Raw genomic sequence first — 21,495 nt, 5'->3', positions numbered from 1 at the left:
CGCTCGAATTTTGATTGTTGAGTTATGTACCGGGATTCACGTATCCTTTTCCTTCAAAGGCAAATTAAATATGAAATGTCATTTACATCATCATAAAATTCAGTATTTGTCTACATTTTGATAGTTTGATACCTAATACGTGACAATAAACGGCAATAAACACTCCCGGGAACTAGGCTCAGTGGAGAATGAAATTATCAGGTTGATTATGTAGTAAAGAAAGAACAATAGAACCAGATGTGAGGATAGAATGAATGAGCACAAATGAGATCTCAACGGGGATCTCAATGGGAAAGGAATTTCAAAACTTGAATCCCTTTTTTTTCTAGTAAAAATGTACGAATAATAAATTGAACCGAATTAGCGTTCCATAGCATTTCATGGCGCTAATCTCGATTTTTTCCGGCTGAGCTTCTTCTCAATACTCTCAACTCGGCAATTTTAGCTCCCGTTTCGAGCGAATCAGCGAAAGTCATGTCTGATGATGGCGAAGTCAGAGAAAAACATAGAGATGTAAGTTGTTTGTTATTATCATTGAAAATTTGAAAAAATAGAATCTATTGCTGCGAGCTGCGCTGCGGGCATTGGAGTTTGGAGTTTGGTGATGTTGATTGTTGTCTCACTCTCACTCATAGTCATAGCAGTTCCGGGGCGATTATGGGGGAATTCCCCCACTTCAGTCTAACCAAACTAGAGAACGCCCGGGCGAAGGCGAAGCTCGGGCGCTCTTAGTCCAAAAGCTTCGATCTCTCTTTTATTGCCTGTTTTGCTGAACTCTGTTGGCTCCACTCACCAATTACAGAGACCGAAGTTCTAACAATGGCCTAGAGTAGACAGCTGGCAGCCGTCTGTTTCGAGGATCAGGAGTTTTTAACATTTTACTTTTTTTATTTCTCCTCGTACACAGACGGCTTGCTATCATGCAGCCACCATTAGGGGATTTGCAATGCAAAATCCCCCCGTCGCGGCTCTTCAATTTTTGTCTTTAATGAATAAAAATTTTGAAAGTTAACACAACCAAAATGCAAATTAATATTCCCTCTTGGCATTAATTGCCAAAAAACAGAGAAAAATCAAGTTAAAAGGAACAAAACAGTGACTTACCTCGGCTGTTGCGCACATTCACTTCCCCTTTTTATCCGATCTTAAGTACATAAACATATGGCCATTATTGAGTCCCCTGTACAGATTGCGCTAGAACTTCGGTCTTTGTATTTGGTGAATGAAGCCAACGGAGTTCAGCTGAACAACCAACATAACAGAGACTGAAGCTTTTGGTCTAACAATGGCCATGTTTATGAATTATGTATTAAGTTCTGATATAAATCAGGCCAGGGATGTGGGAGTTGCACGACAGCCGAAGTAAGTCACCGTTTTTTTTTAAGTTTATTTCTCCTGTTTTGGTGCATTTCACTCCAAAACGGAATAATAATCTTTACTTCGAGCTTCTTTAGCTTAGCTTTAAAACTTGAACTTAAGTTTCATATTTCTTTTTTTTTAAGTTAAAATAGTTACAAGTTACTAGCTCTTTTTACATTTTTTTCCCTCTAGCTCTGTATTAATATGTCATAGCTATATGGTAACATGTTCAGTATTTGGTCACTGCCCAGTATTCGCTTATTCGGTCAGTTTTTGTTTTGATGGCTGTCGCACTCTCAGGAATGATTTACAAGCCATCAATCGACTAAACTTTAATAATTCAGAGATCAGGGTAGCTAAGGCAGGGATAATACTAACGTTATCTTGCAAGGGCCTGTTGGGAGAATAGTTTTCAGAAGTGGCAGTGACTACCATAGGTAAAATATAGGCCTAACATCATCATCATTATGTCAGATCATCACCATCTGACCATCATATTATTATTAATGTTGATATTATTATGATAGTTATTATTGTTATAATTATTATTATTATTATTGTGATTATTTATTATTAGTAGTAGTAGTGTTATTATTAATAGTAGTAGTAGTACTACTACTACTTTTATTATTTTTTTATTAGTACTTCTTTTCTTTATGATCCATACCAAAATCAATAATAATAACATTAATAATGGCATATTTACCCAGGGTAGCCACTTCAGTTTCGAAACTGTTCTCCCAGCGGGCCCTGCTATTATTAACCGGCTAAGCTAGGCTATCGATTCAGGTGCACACAGCTTTTTGAGGAATTATTTCCTGCCGGCACCCATTTACCTCACCTGGGTTGAGTGCAGTGTGGGTATTATCGATACATTGTGTTTGTTACATAATGAAAATTGTATTGTTATGAATGTGGAAGAAAACAATAAATCAAATCAAATTGTTATCATTATTTTATCATTATTATTATTGTAAGTCAAGTGAATTTTTTTCTTCATTGTCCAAATTGGCAATAGTTTAATATTCACTGGTTATTTGTATACTGTAGGTGCGATGTTGGTTGGAGGAAATGTTTGGTGATGACACAGTACCTCAGTATGAGATTAATATCAAGACAGTGTCGGTGCTACATGATCTGATGACCAGATGTAAAGAGAGGGATAGAGATAAGCAAATTGTCATCGATGACCTCAATGAGAAGACAGTGGAATACAATGCCGAAGGTGAGTAAAGTTCATGGGTTCATACATTCATCATCATTCACGATCATCATCAATATTACCATCCTTATCATCTTGACTTCATCATGATCATGATCCCCATCATCATCATCATTGTTGGCAGTCATAAGTAGTGACCTATAAGAGTTACTCATTTTGTAAATATTTCCATTGTACTTTTTATACATTCATATGTCATTTTGTTTTATATTCATTGTTTATATCCAGTTTCATTTTAGCATGATTATTTTTATTTCCTGTTCGTTTCTTTATACATTATTTTCTGTTCTCTGTTTAATCCAATTTGTTTGTCTGACTTGGTGTATAAATTAGATTGAATAGAACCCAATAGTTGAGAGCTTTCCTCTTTTGCCCCCATATGCTAAATCTTATCATCCTTCTTTTCCAATTCATCTGAAATTGTCTGACCATTGGAAAATCTGACAGCTCTTGTTTGAAAACTAGCAATAAATAGAGACTAACAGATTTTACTTGTAGTTAAATGACCCAATATTTCATTCTCATATTACTAGGAACTTTAGTATAGTTATAATAGCAATTTTTTAGATGATGGTTGGTGATAGGTGATGATGATTATGGTGATTATGATTTGATGATGATGATGGTGGGGATGTTGATGAGATGATGATGATGATGAGGATGATGATGATGATGGTGAGGATGATGATGGTGAGGATGATGAGGATGATGATGATAATGATGATGATGGTGCGGATGATGATGATGATAATGATGATGGTGAGGATGATGAGGATGATGATAATGATGATGATGATGATGATGAGATGATGATGATGAGGAGGAGGAGGATGATGATGATAGTGAGGATGATGATGGTGATGATGATGGTGATGATGATGATGTTGATGAAATGATGATGATGAGATGATGATGATGATGATGTTGATGAAACGATGATGATGATGAGGAGGAGGAGGATGATGATGATAGTGAGGATGATGATGATGGTGAGGATGATGATGATGATGAGGATTTGATGATGATGATGATGATGGTGAGGATGATGATGATGATGATGATGATGATGATGGTGAGGATGATGATGATGATATGATGATGATGATGATGATTTGATGATGATGATGGTGAGGATGATGATGATGATGGTGAGGATGATGATGATGGTGAGGATGATGATATGATGATGACAATGATGATGGTGAGGATAATGATGGGGATGACGATGATGAAGATGATGATGTTGATGAGATGATGATGAGGATGATGATGATGGTATGTATGATGATGATGATGAAGATGAAGATGATGTTGATGAGATGATGATGATGGTGAGGATGATGAGGATGATGAGGATGATAATGATGAGGATGGTGAGGATGATGATGATGATGATTTGATGATGATGATGATGATGGTGAGGATGATGATGATGATGATGATGATATGATGATGATAATGATGATTATGACGATGATGATAGTGAGGATGATGATGATGATGGGGATGAGGATGATGATGAAGATGATGATGATGTTGATGAGATGATGATGGTGATGATGGTGATGATGGTGATGAAGACAATGATGACTATAGTACTTAGTGAATTACTTGTATTTTAATATTGAAAATAATGATCCAGTAATAATTGTAGATATTTTGAGAACAAGACAGTAATGATTATTGCCTCTTTATAATGTATTTTTGTTTGTATTTCAGAGAAGCGATTGTCATCGATTTTGGAGAATGTATGTCTTTCTCCTAGTAGTCTCTCGCAGTCTGGGAATGTAAGTCTGCGGACCCTTTCAAACATTGCTCAAACTCTTGACCTTCAAGTTGCCTCAGCAAGCAAGTAAGTCTGTGAACAAAAGTACCACCTTCCCTCGTTATAATTTTTTTGTTGGGGGGGGAGATTGGCTTTTTTTAGTTATATTTTTTGTTAAATATTAATATTTCATTGTCATTTTATTTCATTCATTCACTCTTTGAGATTTATTTAATCTCATTCAGAATGTTAATGTGAGCAGCCTTGTGAAGTTACCAGTGATCTCTGTATTCTAACCTTAATGAACATGCAATTATGGTTTGAGATTTTAATTGCTGTGTGGCCTTCAAGAATTTCTGTGCCATCCCCCTTCCCAATATGCATTTTAATATAGAAATTTGCCCCAAGAAAAAGTGGTCAACAAACCTTAAGGCATAATGGATGAAATATCATATTCTATGATATAGTATGATTCCATAATAATTGGTTTGTCTACAACCACATACATTCGTAATTCCGAAGCTTCGTTATTCCGAAGCTTCGGATACTCCGAAGCTTCTTTATTCAGAAGGTTCGTTAGTCCTAAAACGGAATGAGGTTCGTAATTCCGAAGGTTCTTTAATCTGAAAAAGAAATGAGGTTCGTAATTCCGAAGGTTCGCTAGTCCGAAAACTAAATGATTAACTTACCTTATTTCGTTTTCGGACTAACGAACCTTCGGAACAAAGAACCTTATTTTGTTTTCAGATTAACGAACCTTCGGAAAAACGAACCTAATTTCGTTTTCGGATTAACAAAGCTTCGGAACATCGAACCTTATTTCGTTTTCGGGTTATCGAACCTTCGGAATAACGCCACAAATGTTCGGATTAATGAACTCTTTGTACGTTTTCGGATTAACGAACATCAAGGTATAGGCAATTTGTGTGTTTCGGAATTACGATCCTTCAGAATAAAGAACCTTTGGAATTACGAAGTGTAACCGTCTACAACAAGGAAATAATTATTTTGTGCAGTATTATTATCGATATTTTTTTTTGCATTATTTTATTCACTGGCATTAAATCTTGAAAATTATTCAACCATCTTTTCCGAAATAACTAAGTTTATTAACTGTTATTTCAACTGTTTTTAAAGCACTTTGTTTCTCTCAATTTTCTATATCCATTAGCTAAATCAAATGGTGATGAGTGTATGTACTTTTTTTCTTTCCTAGTTATTATTTGGCGATGACGGATCTTACCAGAGAGTTGATAAAATTGGAGGACAAACGACAAGAAGAGAATATTTCAAACCAGAAACTCTTCAACAAAACCAAGATAGCTATGATCAAAACAGAATCACTCAAGAAGTAAGTTTTAATTTCCACTGACATTGCAGTTCTGAGAAAATCACATCTTTGTCCTGCCTTGCGATGGATTGAAATCAAATCTCAATGTAGAATGATTGCAGTTCCTGTTTCAAAGTATAAAGTTGAGATCAATTTAAACTTGCAATTGAATAGAATCAGTCGCATCTAAGGAGCATTTTATGAAAGGGGTAGTTGGATGTTTCATCAGGCAAAGTCTGTTTTATTTGACAGTTAGCAGAGTTAAAATTAGGCCAATCAAAATCAAGGTCAGATTTCAGACGACAAATGTAAATTAAGCTCTCCTGATATGAGCAGAAACCAATACATATTACAGGATACACAGTTTGTATATTAACAGGAAACCAATTTGATATGGGAAAAATATTAATCAGTGATGGTGAATATTGTTTCATTTAAAGGAAAAAAAACTTTAATAGCATTTAAATGCTATTAAACTTAATAAGATTTCTTAAACCTTGTATTTCTAATCTTTATTATTCTACAAAGGAAAGCAAAAGAGCAACTGGTTCACTTCAATTTAACATAGAATAAGCTGATTTTAAATGGAACCTCATTAACAATATTGTTAATGCTTTGTAAATCATTGTTTGAGAAATTGTGTTACATTTTTTTAAAATAAAGTTTGAAGTATTAGGTTCTTTAGATCAAGAAAAAACAACACAGGCCTTTTAATATTATTCTTATGTGACTAGTGACCATCGACTGTTTGAATACTTGGCCTGCCTGTAATACTCTCTAGCAGAAAACTCATGAATATATACATCTTGGTGCTATGGAAGAAGAAACAAAGACAGTGAATTTGGGGAAAAAGTGTAAATGTTTGAATCTTGGAATTTGCTTTTTTAAATCAAATCTCCTCTTTATAATGTGCAAACAAAATTATTCATCTTCATGATAAGCAACAGAGCCCTTTGAAGATAACAGAAAATAAGAAAAAAAGGTAATTATTACCTGTCATTCTTCTTTGATTATCACAGAGCTATGGTGTCTTTAGAAGAACAAGCCAAAGAAGAAGGACCGAAGCTTGAAGATAAGATGAGACAAGCAGGCTTTTTTCAGAGTAAATCAAAAGAGTACGATGCCCAACTAGAAAACCTTGAGGTACCACAATTTGTCTTATGTATGGAGATCCTATTATGAACATTTTTTTCTAGAAATCAAGAAATTTACTGAAGAAAACACAGTTTAGAATTGTATGGAATATGGATCTAATGTCTCGATAATTCTTTTAAAAATTCTCATTCAAACACACAAAACTTGAAATCAGGGACTTGTTTTAATGTAAGATATTAACACTTTATTTTGTGGAAAGCATTAGAAAATTTTGGGAGCGTATCAATCAGATAATGAAAATGCATAACTTTGATGTGTATCTTATTGCATGATCACCAGAACAAGAACAGAGAAACTAAAACAGGTGAAGTTAGAAATATCATGACAAATATTGTACATCTTGTTCTTCTTATTCATCATTTTTTTTTTTGCAGTACAAACTACATGAGACTGGTGTGGAACCTTCATTGTATCATCAGAGTCTGGTTGCATTATCACAGGTAATACATATCAAACTGAAATCCGAGGGTGAGGATATTGAAACTATGAAGGTCTTCAATTTTAATTCATAGTAACAAAAATAAATAGAAAGTTTATCAAGTACTAATGAGTCATGTGACAGATATGCCAACTTATCCTTTTTGGCAGCATTTTATCCTTTTTTTAATCTAAAATACTGCAGGTTTTATAAAAAAACAACTTTTCTCTCTAATAATATCATACAAATGTCCATTGAAGAAAGTTGAAAATGCTCTTTAAGATGGAATATTTTTTTTTTCATCCCTCAAACTGATTGCCAATCCTTTTAACTGGAGTCGGTATCCTTGTGATGAATTGTTAATTGTCTAATATTTATTTATATTGTCATTGAAGCCATATAAGACATTAAAGAGGATTGTTTAGACTTGATTATTTACGTCTGGGACCGACCTTTAACGTCACCATCTGAAAGACGTGACCAGGGCTCGAACCTCTGCATCAATTTGTAACTTCCCCACAGCTTGGATTACAGGCGCACGCCACAATGCCCAGTGTGGTTTTCATATAGTTGACCTGGGTTTCAGTCTGATTTTCCCTGCATTCCCCATTGTCTTGTCAGTAAGAATGTGAGAAGTTGACAAGATGCTTGCAGGATTCATGTGTGATATTAAGTTCCCTCTTGAATAATAATAGCTGGATTTAGAAAGCGCTTTTACCCGAGGATACGAAGCGCTGCTATTATTGCCCCGGCTTTAGCTGTGGTGCCACATAGGCACTGAAGCATTCAAGGAATACCTTCCTACCGGGTACCCGTTTACCTCACCTTGGTTTGAGTGCAGCTGAAGGAAAACACACCATGGCCGGGAATTGAACCCACGCCCCTCAGATTGGAAGACGAGTCAACCACAAGACCACCATGCCCCCATAATGTTAAATCCTATTCATCCATTTCTCTTGCTTTAGAAGAATTAGATGACCTTGTAGGATTCCTGCGTAAAAGACACAGTTATGGATCTCTGACTATTGATATTAAAGCAGATACGAGCAAATAACGCCATCTCGAGTCCTCAACTACTCTTACCTGGGGCCCATTGAACGCAACTCTTTCTGCAACTGACCCATGGCCAGTTTCCTGACCCAAAATGCTAGTGTAGTCTAATAAAATAGACCAAAGTGAATGACAACATTAATTTACTACTCAATACATTTATATTGCAATGATTATGTTACCAAGTAGCAAGACAATTACTTTTCCTCTCAAAACATTTTAGTTTCTCTATACAAATACAATTATAGGTCAATTTATCCTCTGTTGTATTAGTAGATATCTAAAAACATATATTTTAAGACAGTTCAATCCCCCTTTAAGGTACCTCTTAAAATCCTATTCACCCATTTCTCTTGCTTATGGGAATGAATTGACCTTAAAAGATTCCTGCTTGAAAGACACCCCTATGGGCCTCTGACTATTGATATTATGGTCTCTCTTGAAATCCTATTCACATATTTCTCTTGCTTACAGGAATTAGAATCCCTTGATTCCAGATTGTCTCCTTTGAAAGCTAAACTAGATAGCTACCAGAATCTTCCTCCCAATGAGTCGTTAGCCAAAGTGAAGGTAGAAGAAGCAAAAAGGCAATTGGTGAGTAATAATAATAATATGATGATAATAATGATAATATTAGTAATGATAATAATGATGATAGTAATAATAATTATAATAATAGTAAAAATATTAGTAATAATTATAATAATAATAGTAATAATAATAGTGATAATGAAAATATTATTCTTATAATGATTTTGTTCATGTGAAAATTATTTAACAGACCAATTTTAAACTTGGCTCATGTATGCATGAAGCAGTAACAATGATTCGATGAAATTTCACTTGATCATTAAGAAAAAAAGATTTGATGACATTTCAAAGTTCGTTTAAACCTACATCCCAAGACCCGATAATTTTCAACCCTGGCTCATTTACATAATTCTATTCCAATTTTTCTTATGGTTATTCTTGTTAATTTTTGCTTATAATGTAGGCGGCAATGGAAGCCGAGTTATCAAGGAAAATTGACATGATGCATATGTGAGATGGCTGAGAAGTTCCGATCATGACGGTACTGGATGAACCCAACTAAGCTTCCTCATCAAAATAAAAGACGAATCATGTTGACTACTAAATCCATGACTTCACATAGACTGAAACACTTTTAGTGCCTTTTATTCCTAAAAGTGGATATCCGTTTGATCATTTCATTCGCAACTTTGCACAAAAACGTTTCCTTGTCCATGCCCTTATGCCCTGCAAGGAGCATTAATGTTTTCCTTAAGGTTTTGTGTGTTTCTCTCTCTCTCATTCTATTTACATGTGTTTTTTATTTAGTGAAGATCGAATCCTAAATAGTTGCCATAATCTGTACAATAAGCAATAAATAAAATAATAGAGCAATTCTGCTATAACAGCACGTTCTCATAAGAAGTAAAGTTGATTATCATTTCAGTGATCAACCTTAGAAGTTTTGGAATAATTGGAATCCTCACTGAATTACTTACCACTCTGGTATTTCCAGCATAACTTTAGCATCTATTTCAGAGTTTCTGTATTGGTAGTAGTAATATTTTTATAAAACAAGTGCTACCAATGAATACAGAAACTCTGAAGTAGATGTTGAAGTCATGCTGGAGATATCCTAGTGATAAGTGTGGGATAGCGAAACATAGATAGGGAAAGACACTGAATAGTACAGTGAACTGAATAAATTGATAAACAATATGCAACTTTGCTGCACATCACTTTCTTGCATGATGCTCTGTGACATAGAGCTTAGCGATTGATTTCTACGATTGATTGCATTGATTACTGTGTATGATCAGTTGTAAAAATCAGCTCCACAATCAATAGCCAAGCTTTATGATACAGGGGCTGGGTCAAAAGTAAGGAGTGTCAGTCAGATCACAGATAAGTGCCCACTTCATAACATATATGTATTTGTTATACCATTTGTAAGTTGGAGCCATTCAAGATCCACTATTTGGTGTTAAATTGTGTAAAAATGTATTCCATTTTTCTTCTTGCTATTTATATGCTGTATATATTGTACATTTGTAAATGCACATAGAAACCAATAAAATTGCATATTATATAATTTGAATCAATGCAGACATGAATGTGATTTTATCCCATACATTTAAAGGGGAAGTTCACCCTGAAGAAAACTTTGTTGTGAAAATAGCAGAAAAAATAGTAAAAAATATTGGTGAAGGTTTGAGGAAAATCCGTTAAAGAGTAAGAAAGTTATTAGAGTTCAAAATTTTGGATTTGTGACGTCAGAAACGAGCAGCTGCCCCATGTGTTATGTAATGTAAAATGTATGAATTTCAAATTTTGTATGGTTCCTGATGACTTAATTTTGTTTTCTTTTCATGATCGGGTATGAAATGATTTATTTATTGTGAAAACCATTTTCAATTTTCTGAGAAAATGACATTTCATTGATTTTTTTACCATTCGCTATGTAGGAATACTGCTCGCATATGACGTCACAAATCAAATTATTGAAATTCTAATAACTTTTTAATTATTTGATGATTTTTTCTCAAACCTTCAGCAATATTTTTTATTATTTTTTCTGCTATTTTTACAATAAACTTTTTTTCAGGGTGAACTTCCCCTTACAAGTGGTCGCTTACCTTTGTGATACGGCACCCAGAAGTTGGAAAGTATTCTACAGTCAGACCGCAGGTCCCTATGCTAAATGAGCAAAAAGGCCACATTCATCCAAATCATCTCGTGGCTGAATCCTCTTTGCAAAATCTCTTGATTCGTGAGATTTTCTTTCTCTAAGAATTTACCTGTTTTAACCTCAAGTTAAATGAAATGTTATTGCACCATCAGAGTAAATGTTATTCTTTCATATTGGTCTTTTATTTTTTATACAATATTTTGATAAATAGTAAAATTCTGGCCTGAAAATGTGCATCAAAACTAAATTTTTTCCTCCGTTTTCTTTTGAAAATTATGCAAAACTTTTTATTTTGAGCCTCAATGATATTTATATCACCATAAGGCTGAACTTCAGTACTTTCTCACAATGCCACTCTTGATATGCGGCACCTTTTAATCGGGTCAAGATTACACTTTTCCCACCAAGGTACAAAACAAGATTTCTGAAATTTTGGAGTAGCCTGAAATCCAGAGTCCTGATTGGCTGGATAAAGTTCACAGAACAACAGGCGTGGGGTATTTGAGGGGATTACCACATGGGAAGTGTGACCTTCCCATGAACCCAGGCACTGGAACCGTTGGAATTTGCTAGTGTGTGGTCTCTTTGACCAATCAGAGTGCAGTATTGTTGTTTTCATGCTGCTTTAGGTACTTGGCAAATGAAAAATGTGATCTTGACCCGATTAAACCAACTCTTATTTTGAAACCTATATCATTTCAAAGCATACACATATTCAGCTTTATCATGATATAAAAATCATATGGGCTCAAACATAAAGTGTGAAAATAGCAGCTTTTGTCAGGTGAAAATATTTATTTTGTAGCATATTTTAGATCAAAATTTTGACCTATAATACAAAATCTTTAAATAAATTCAAATACGTGACCTGAAAGAATGATTCTTCTTTACAATGGTACCAAATTCATGAAATCTGATGCACAATTAGAGCAGCAATGACCGAATGAAAAGAGGTGTTTTGGTCCGCATCAAGCTCATTAGATATGCAAAACATCTCAACTCATGAATATCACTTGGATGAAAGAAGCCACTTCCTTGGGACCTGCCGTCTGTCTATACATGACTGGTAGCCCTTTCTAGTGTGTCAAATCAAATTCTCAAAATGAGGGTTCGATCTTACAAAGAATTGTGATTGATCCGATTAACCTCAACCATATATGAAAATATATATGAATGTATGAATATACATCTTATCAAGGAAATATTTTGAATAAACATGCATTTTATATGTTGATGCTGCTGGCTTTCCATAGTTGTGGTTGATCAGATCAATTACAACTCTTTGTTTATCAAATCTATCAAATGACAGGGATCTATCGACATAGAGGTGTCATATAAAAGATTTTGTCGCGACAACAGTGCTCTACCACAAGAACAACAAAGAACAAATAGACATGTATGTGATTGGAAATCATCACTTTATTAAGGAAAAGGAAAATCTTTTCTCTTGATACACCAGTGCTAGTTTGAATATAGTTTTGTGTATATTAACTAGAGAAAGACGATGAAACAAACTAAATTGGAACAAAATGTTACGGGGAATATTCATTGGCATATTCCTCGGTACATAAAGGTGAGTGCATTCATAAAACCTTGTAATTTTACTCTTTCTTTATTTCATCAATATGACATAACTTTATTACACATTGGACCATTTCAAGAACATGGGTTTCATATGCCAATGTATTTATAAATGAACAAAACTTAACGATTGCATGAGAATAATATTGTCCAATTAATGGGAAATTTCTGTCAAGGGGCAGGGGGTGTTAAAAGCAATCATTACAAATCATCATGAACACCTTTTTATTATTACAAGTGTTGGGACGTTGAATATAAAGGCCAGTGCACACATTACAATTGGTCTGAGACCCAATTTTGGAATAAAAAGTAGTAAGATTTGTTGCTAATATTAGGACATGGAACATCTGGGGAGCATTTCATGAAAGGACTTGTCGGACGTTTTATCCCACAAATCCCATTTTATCCGACAGTTACCATAGTAACAGTACCTCTCAGCCAATCAACATCAGAGAAAGATGTCAGATCTGACAACTTGTAGGATGAAAATGTTGATGAAACACTCCCCTTACTGCATATTTTTCGAAATCTTCATACGTTATAAATAATTATATTCAAATATTTCACTTTCCTACCACCCTTAGAATAAAAGCAAATTGAATATCCAGTTGTCATGACTGTATTAAAGCAATTGTATGATTGGTAATGATAAAACCAACTTGGCCTTTACTCCAAAGTATAGGCCTGCAATCATCCAAAATTGGTATATTAGTAATCTTACAGTCAATTTGACCCTCAAATAAACACGTGCTATTCATTCTTATTTTCGAAAAATAAGCAAAATGCAATTTTCGTTTTCTAAAATCTGATGGTGGACCAGTCGTAAGATGAGAGGAGGCCTTTACACACCTACATGTAGTATATCAATATACGCATGCAGGATCACACTTCCTTTGAAGCGTCTATTTAATGTTATTTTTTTTTTTTAAATCTCTGTCCTGTATAAGATGCAGCTGATCTTGAAACTGATGTTGGTGAAAAAAAGTTAGTTTCAAGATTGAGTGTAATAACTGATTTTGCATTGGCATAAGTCTTTTCTATGCAAGTTTTCATTTGCATCATTGTCATTTGCGTTTTTTTCGTCTGGCAGGCCTTCTAATTGGGTTTGGGTTTAAAAATAACAGAATATCTCATGCATCTACTTGATGAATCAAGAACGGGGACATATGGCAAAGAAAGTGACATACATGTAACTGTATTACCTTACTGATTAAATAGTCAAAACCAGCTCAGGCTGGGTATTAATTTTGGATTAGGCTTATGAAATGACGAGTCGGTTTAAATAAATAATCCAAATTTGTAATGGACAGAATTCACATACAGTTTTGGGGCCCATTTCCATGACTATTGCATAATAAAAACAGGATGATTATTAACATTTCATTCAGGCAATGAAAATCATTTCCTCTTCCACATTCTTCAAATTGGCAAGCAATATCTATAATTTCATGAATTGCAACTGAATTTGTTTTGCCATTCAAAGCTATTTGTATTCCACGCTCAATATCAAATAAATAGAAGTACCTATATTCTCCAGCTTTATCAAACAAAAGAACTTAACATAAAGATGATAATTACCTTTTAAAGCTTTCAATCAGGCTTTTACAATGTCATTTATATTTACATGAAATGTACATATTATACAGTTTTCTATCAAATAACGATATATATATATACACATTTCAGCTTATTCCTATAATTAAAGTAATACATGATTATGTTGAACAAATGACAAATCTGTTACAATGCAAAATTTTATCATGAGACATATCCAACAAATACATACATGGTTCCAGACTGCTTCAAAATTTTTTCAAAAAAAAATATAAAATATCAGCTTGCAACTACATTTTGCAAAGAAAAATTTAAAAAATTAATTGCTTTAACAAAACTAAGTATGCACATAAAACTTTTTTTTCTATAAATGATCTAATAAGGCAAAACAAATGATAGCAGGTCATACAAAATGTGCATCGATGTTAATACATGGGACTGATAAAACAAAATGAATACAATAGACACCACACTTGCTCATGTTTCTCTGTCATATTCTCCAAACAATTCACTGCTTCCAATATTCAAACATAACAATGTCATATCTTGTCAGTTCTTGAAATCAGTAAACTATCTGCTTTATTTGTTTACATGTAGAAAACGGTGATTTGAATGACAAATTAAACAATGGCTTAATTGACACTAGCTATAATGGGAAACAAATAATTCATCTATAGGCCTACTTAAAGGTCAAGTCCACCTCAACAAAAAGTTGATTTGAATAAAAAGAGAAAAATCCAACGAACACTGAAAATTTTATCAAAATTGGATGTAAAATAAGAAAGTTATGACATTTTAGAGTTTCACTTAATTTCACAAAACAGTTATTTCCACATCCTGGTCGGTATGCAAATGAGAAAACTGATGACTTCATCCACTCACTACTTTATTTCTTTTGTATTTTATTATATGAAATATTCTAATTTTCTCCTCATTAACAAGTGAAACAACGATTAATTCTTCCCTGAGCATGGGGAATTGGCATTGTTTAATACTATATGGTTCGGTCACGTTGGTCCTTATTGTCAAATCTGTAGAAAACGATATAGTTAATAATTCAAACAATAAAAAACAAAAGAAATAGTGAGGGACATCGTCGACTGTCTCATTTTCATGTCATTGAGTTGTGCATATCACTGTTTTTGTGAAAAATAAGCGAAACTTTAAAATGTCTTAACTTTCTTATTTCACATTCGATTTTGATGAAATTATCAGCGTTACGCTTCTCTGATTTTTCTCTACTTATTCAAATCAACATTTTGCTGAGGTGGACTTGGCCTTTATTTAATACAGCTCTCGTTATGATTTTTTTAAAGGGGCAACTTTACCTTACCAAATTTTACAAAATATACTTTGTAAGAGATATAAATGGGAGGTGAGTTCATGAACCAAATTTCTTCTGACAGGGCATTAATCTGCATTTGTCACACCCAACCCAGGAAGGGTACCAGCAGCAATCTATTCCTTGAAATGCTGAAGTAACTCCATTGTCTTACAAAGAGTTACAATTGATTTGATCGATCTCAAGTATATGGAAATCCACCAATGTCATATTTTTTTAAGAAGGAAATTTGCAGAATGTCCTGTGAAACAAAGAAAACCATACTAAATTGTCAAGAAAATGATGAATGTCTGAATACACATCGTATCTAGAAAATATTTTGAAAAAATTTTCATTTTAGATGTTGACGTTGCTGGCCATCTACAGTGGGATCAGTTGGATTGATTGGATCAATCGCAACTCTTTGTAAGACGGGGCTATGCAATGCCAACATCTACAATGCATGCATCCATTCAAAATGTTTGTTAAACATGACACATGCATCAACATCTTGACAAATCAGCATGCTCTTTCTACATGTAGTTTCCAAAGGTATGTTGTGTACATTTTCTACATGAAGAATTATCGACATCAATGGATTCCCTCAATTGAGAATGAATCAATCCATCGCAACTCTTTGTAAGAAATAGTGTGTCCTATCTGAGAGTCATGGGTGCTGTATAAAAACCCACAATTTAAAAAAAAATTGAATGTTATGGGGTAATGAGTTTATTTGAAAAGTACAAAATTTCGCTATCAATAATCATTTCAAGGAGGAAAGTCAACTCATCACCAAGTTTGAAAATGAACAGCTATCAAATAAAAAACATTCCGGTTTCCCATTTCATCAAGTTTCGCTAAGAACAGTCTCATATGACAGTCCTCTCATTCATTCCATACTTTGTTCAGTATATACAGCACACACACATGACACAAGCATATCATTACAGCCTTTTATCCCAATCCAATTTCAAATAATATATACCTTACAACTATTGCACACAGATCAATATCCCCCTTACGACTGTCAGTGAATCAGAGTGACTCTCCGTAGACTCTTGTATACAAAATATAATTTTTTCCCAAAAAATTAATGTTCCAATAAATTTCCCAGGTAAATAGCATAGTACCCTTGACCAAGGTATTCTTGTAGTTAAATTAACCAATGAAACATGATTTTATTTTAATATAGCACACATTTTATATGAGCCTTTGCTCTCGTTATATCTTGTGTAAAACACTTCATAAAACTAATAATAATCCGGTTCTATACAGCGCTTAATAAATCGGAATGATATCCCTAAGCGTATTACAGATATGCAATCACCATGGCTTTCACGCACATAATGTATACACATTCTCCACTCCCTGGGAGCATTCCAATGAGCATGAAACATGATGCAAGGTGGCTATGCTTTAGACAGGATCTTATAATGAAATATTCACTGCCAAAAAGTTAGGTCATTGTTTATTTGCACCAGTAAAGTTTCATTGCATCAAACGAGCATCCACAGCTCCACACATTTTCTGAGCCATGTGCAATTATGTTGCATTTATTCATGCAATCGCAATTATTTCTTTCATTAAAGCAAAATATGGATAGGATGTTAAACTGATGCTCAAAGTAAGGAAAAGTCACCATCTTTGCATGTTAAGAACCCACTGCACTATTCATATAAGAGCAGGGGGAAACCCCAGTGTAGTGGACCTCCCCCCTCGAAACATGTGACACCAAAACAAATAAGATTCCACCTATTCACCATTTGTGAACCAGCAGAAAATATACATGATTTCTTGTTAAATTGTTCACTGTAAGAGTTTTTCAATAATAGGAAATCAATGAGCTTTTATTCATGCCTACACTTGTTTCCTTTTCTATTGCACTATTTAAACTAAATACTTACAAATTAAATTGTCATTCCTTCATAATACATGCAATTGGAATGCAACAAACCTCCAATTCTCTGTTTTGCTGGTCGATGTCATCTTTACTTTACTGGAAAATATATACCCAAAATATGATATTGTGTTTAATACTAACCCTTATCAAATTCCTTTTTAACACATTCAAAGCATGATTTCAATACCGTCCCTTGACCCCCTCCCCTCCCTCCTTCATTTTACTTGAAGTTCAATCTTGCCCCTGTAACTTTAGGTTTAACGATTGAACATGGGGATGAATTTTATGAAGGATCAAGCAAAATAATCAATGCAGTCATTCATACAAATTAATCCCATGATTAATCTCTATCCTTTATGCTAAAGGGCCCAAGTCTTTGGAAAGATCTGGCAAAAAATATATATCTAGGCGGTCATTATACTGTACACGAGGATATCTTATTTTGATAGCATTTCCAGAAACTTTATGATTAATGTATTTGATCTGTTGGAAAAAGATCAGAAAACAGCACAAATCCATGCGTAATTCAGTTACAATTTTCCTCAGCAAAAAAAAGGTACAATGTATCTATCCTTATTTGGCAAGAATTATATATAAAAGGCACTCAACTATATAAAAGGTCTCCAACAACTGGGGGTTTCATTTCAGCAAATATAATGTAAAGGAAATGCTCTGCCAAATCACCAACTTTCAAATAGTATAATCTGAGCATGAAGATTTAAAGGGTAAGTTCACCCTGACAATTACTTTCTTTTAATGAAAAACAAAAAATTAGAGAAAAACATTGGCGAAGGTTTGAGAAAATCCATCAAAAGAATAAGAAAGTTATGAATTTTTAGAGTTTTTAATTTGTGACTTTAATTTGCAGGTGGCTCTCCCATATATCATGTACTACAGTATAAATACCATAAATTCAAAATCTTTAATGGAATATGATGGATACAAATATTTTTCTTAAAGAAGGGGTATGAAATGATGGTTCTAATGATGTATCCATCACATAAATAAAATCACTTTCAACTTTTTTGATAAAATCACACTTTTTGGATATATGAAGATGCTGCTCATCTACATGTATGACATCACAAATTGAAAACTTTAAAAATCCATAGCTCTTTATTTATTGACAGACTTTCATCAAAGCTTCAATATTCTTATCATTTTTTTTCCTGCTTTTATCAAAACTAATTTTATTCTCAGGGTGAATATCCCTTAACGTTGTCATCTAGTTTGCAATTACTAGGGGGAAAATGTATATATTGGGTATTATATCCCTTACTTAAGATTGTCGCATAGAGAGAGTGTACGCAAGAAAGAGCATAGTTTTACTACGAAAAATGTTTGCCATGCTATAGTTCATTTTCAATATTCGCAGAGTGCTTCATTCCAGGAAAAAGAAATGTTTCATTTGGAGTTGTGTATAGACCCCCTCAGAGTAACTTAGAGAGTTTTGTGAACGAAATGCATAGTATTTTTTCAAACCCACTTGTTGTAAACAAAACGTTTTCATAATGAATGACTATAACATAAACCTCCTTCAGTGTGATGAAAACAATTGGTAAGCATTTATACTTTTCAACGTGTACTTAAATGTTATCTTCTTAAATGTTATTTGTGAGTTGCTCTAGGTTAAGATATGCTTTTATATACTATGTTATTTTTAATTTTGGAGCCTATAAAAACTGTATATAAGACTGGAGAATGTTATGATATATCAATATTTATTTATCTTGTATCTTGTCTAACTGGATTCTTCTGCAGAGGGTCAGCCCATGTTTTTTTTCCTTTTGTATTCTTTTCTTGTGTATCTTTTACCTTTGTCATGTTTTGTTTTTTACTTTACTATTATTATTTATACATACGATCTTCCTCTTTTTTTCATGCCATGTTATCCATACTTATTTCTTCTTCCATCATATATCCCTTAATTATATAATATTGTTAGTTTATTAGACTTCATAATTGTTCATTCAAGCAATGTATTCTATTTTTTTAGTGTGTTTTTTGTCATTGATTAGGTTTAGTTTGTCTTTTTTTTTTTGTTTTACTGTTGTTGCTTTTTTTAAGTTGTTTTGTTTCTTTTGTATCTTTAAGGATTTTACATGTACACACTGCATACTTAGTCATGTACTTAAAACAAAGGAGACCCTAGCCTTACAAGCCCTGCTTTTTCAGGGGTTCTTCTTGTCTTTCTCTCAATATGTCATTAGTTATTTGCTGTGTTTCTTTTTTTTCTACTGTAACAACGATTTATGGTTAATTGATTTTTATTTGTAGAATGTGAAATCACACTTGTAAGATAAAATGTATGTGCGGACAGAAAGACGAATAAACATCTTATCTTAATATGGCAGTAAATGGACTCTTGTTTGTCTAATATAGCCTGATATAGGGTGGAGAAAATATATTCATAAAGATTTTTTGAATTGAATGAATGAATAAAGTAAATAAATAAATACAAAATTAATTCATTAATTGAATAAATAAATTAAATGAATTAAAGTCTCCTCAACTATGACATTTTTCTTCAATCTTAATGCAAGTAAATCAAAGAATCCTGGATTGTCACGAATCTAGACAAGAATTTTTATTAAACGACAAAAGCTCATCCTTGTCTGGATTGTCACGAATCTAGACAAGGATGAGCTTTTGTCGTTTAATAAAAATTCTGACAATTCTTCTGCCCCTAAACATGATTGCAATATTGTTGATTACCTCAGATGGACATAATTTCATTTTATATCTGGTTGTGCATTCTCTGTAGCATACCAGAATTGAGGAAATTACAGTTGGGCCAGTCTTACAAAGAGTTATGATTGATCCAATCAATCATAACTCCATGGAAATCTCTACAGGAAATGTGCACAATGTCCTTTGTAAACAAGGAGAAGCACAGTTGATTTTCAAGACAACGATGAATGCATGAATATACGAATATACATCATAGCTAGAAAATATCTTGAACATGCATCATAGATGTTGACATTGCTGGCCGTCCATAGTTGCGATCGATTGGATCAATTGCAACTCTTTGTAAGACCGGGCCCTGATCTCTTCAAACAAGCAATGAAATAATGATTCATTGTTGTATTTTCAGGGATTCATTGCAATCAAAAAAAATTATTGTGTTGATGAATAAAAGGAACCACCATACTCATAATGTTCAGCAAAAAAAAACACACACACACACACAATGCAAAATTATTTGTGATGTGTGGAAAACTAACATTACACAGAAGGAAAAGAATTATCTTAAAGAAATCTTGTCAATGATGAAATATTTCACTTGAACTGCAAAATCCAACTTATTTCAGTATCATGATTGTTGGCACAAACCCTTTATCCACACAATGCTCCACATAATGCTTTATATCAAGTCTATTGCCATGATGACAGGTACAATTTATCTCTGCTTCAATCTTGCAAACAGAGTTCCTTCCCCCCCAAAAAAAAATCATATTGGACACGAGTTGGAATAAATCATCTACAAAACATGTTCAAAGTGCTCAATCTCAATGCTCTAAGAGGACATGATCTTGGTGACCCTGACTCAATAGAGCCAACATAACTCAATAAATCACTCATACACCATTAATATACTAAGGAGAATAAACACTACCAAGATTTGACCTTGGTAACCCTGACTCAATGGCTGCAACAGTGCTGAACTCAACCTCAAAATTTAGTTTGTAGCACGGAATCAAGTGATAATGAATTAATAAAACTTTAAAGGTCATGACCTTTGACCTTGGTGACCCTGACTCAATGTGGGCGACAGAGGAACCATTGATAAGGTGCTTAGATACGAAAAGCAAGTGATTCATCATTCTACAAAGGTCATGACATATGACCTTTAGTGACCTAAAATCTTAGAGAGGCAACAATGATCCTTTGATGAGGTAATTGTGCAAGCGACAGATCAATTTACAAAGGCCATCATTACCTATGACCTAAAGTGATCTTGAATCTATCGAGGCAACAGAGGATCCCCTGGTGAGGTGCTTGTGAGAGTGATTGATCATCAACAAAGGTCATGAACTCTGACCTTAGCAACCGAGAATTTTACAGAGGCAATAGATGAACCCTTGATAAGATGCCTGTATATATATATATATATATATATATATATATATATATATATA

The 21,495-nt window shown here is 33.7% G+C and overlaps 1 protein-coding gene across 1 annotated transcript; it reads left to right on the top strand.

Moving 5' to 3' along the window:
• The first annotated feature begins 471 nt into the window (after window positions 1-471).
• On the top strand, window positions 472-10,406 carry LOC121414718 (HAUS augmin-like complex subunit 1). Its single transcript, XM_041607783.1, has 8 exons — window positions 472-513; window positions 2,410-2,584; window positions 4,301-4,433; window positions 5,563-5,697; window positions 6,696-6,819; window positions 7,206-7,271; window positions 8,774-8,893; window positions 9,294-10,406. The coding sequence occupies exons 1-8, from the start codon at window positions 475-477 to the stop codon at window positions 9,342-9,344; spliced, it is 843 nt and encodes a 280-aa protein (XP_041463717.1). The 5' UTR covers window positions 472-474; the 3' UTR covers window positions 9,345-10,406.
• Window positions 10,407-21,495: the final 11,089 nt, after the last annotated feature.

Source organism: Lytechinus variegatus, chromosome 5 (genome assembly GCF_018143015.1).
Source record: "Lytechinus variegatus isolate NC3 chromosome 5, Lvar_3.0, whole genome shotgun sequence".
Taxonomy (NCBI): domain Eukaryota; kingdom Metazoa; phylum Echinodermata; class Echinoidea; order Temnopleuroida; family Toxopneustidae; genus Lytechinus; species Lytechinus variegatus.
Note: the sequence above shows the minus strand (reverse complement) of the source record. Positions and strands in the feature narration are given on the sequence as shown.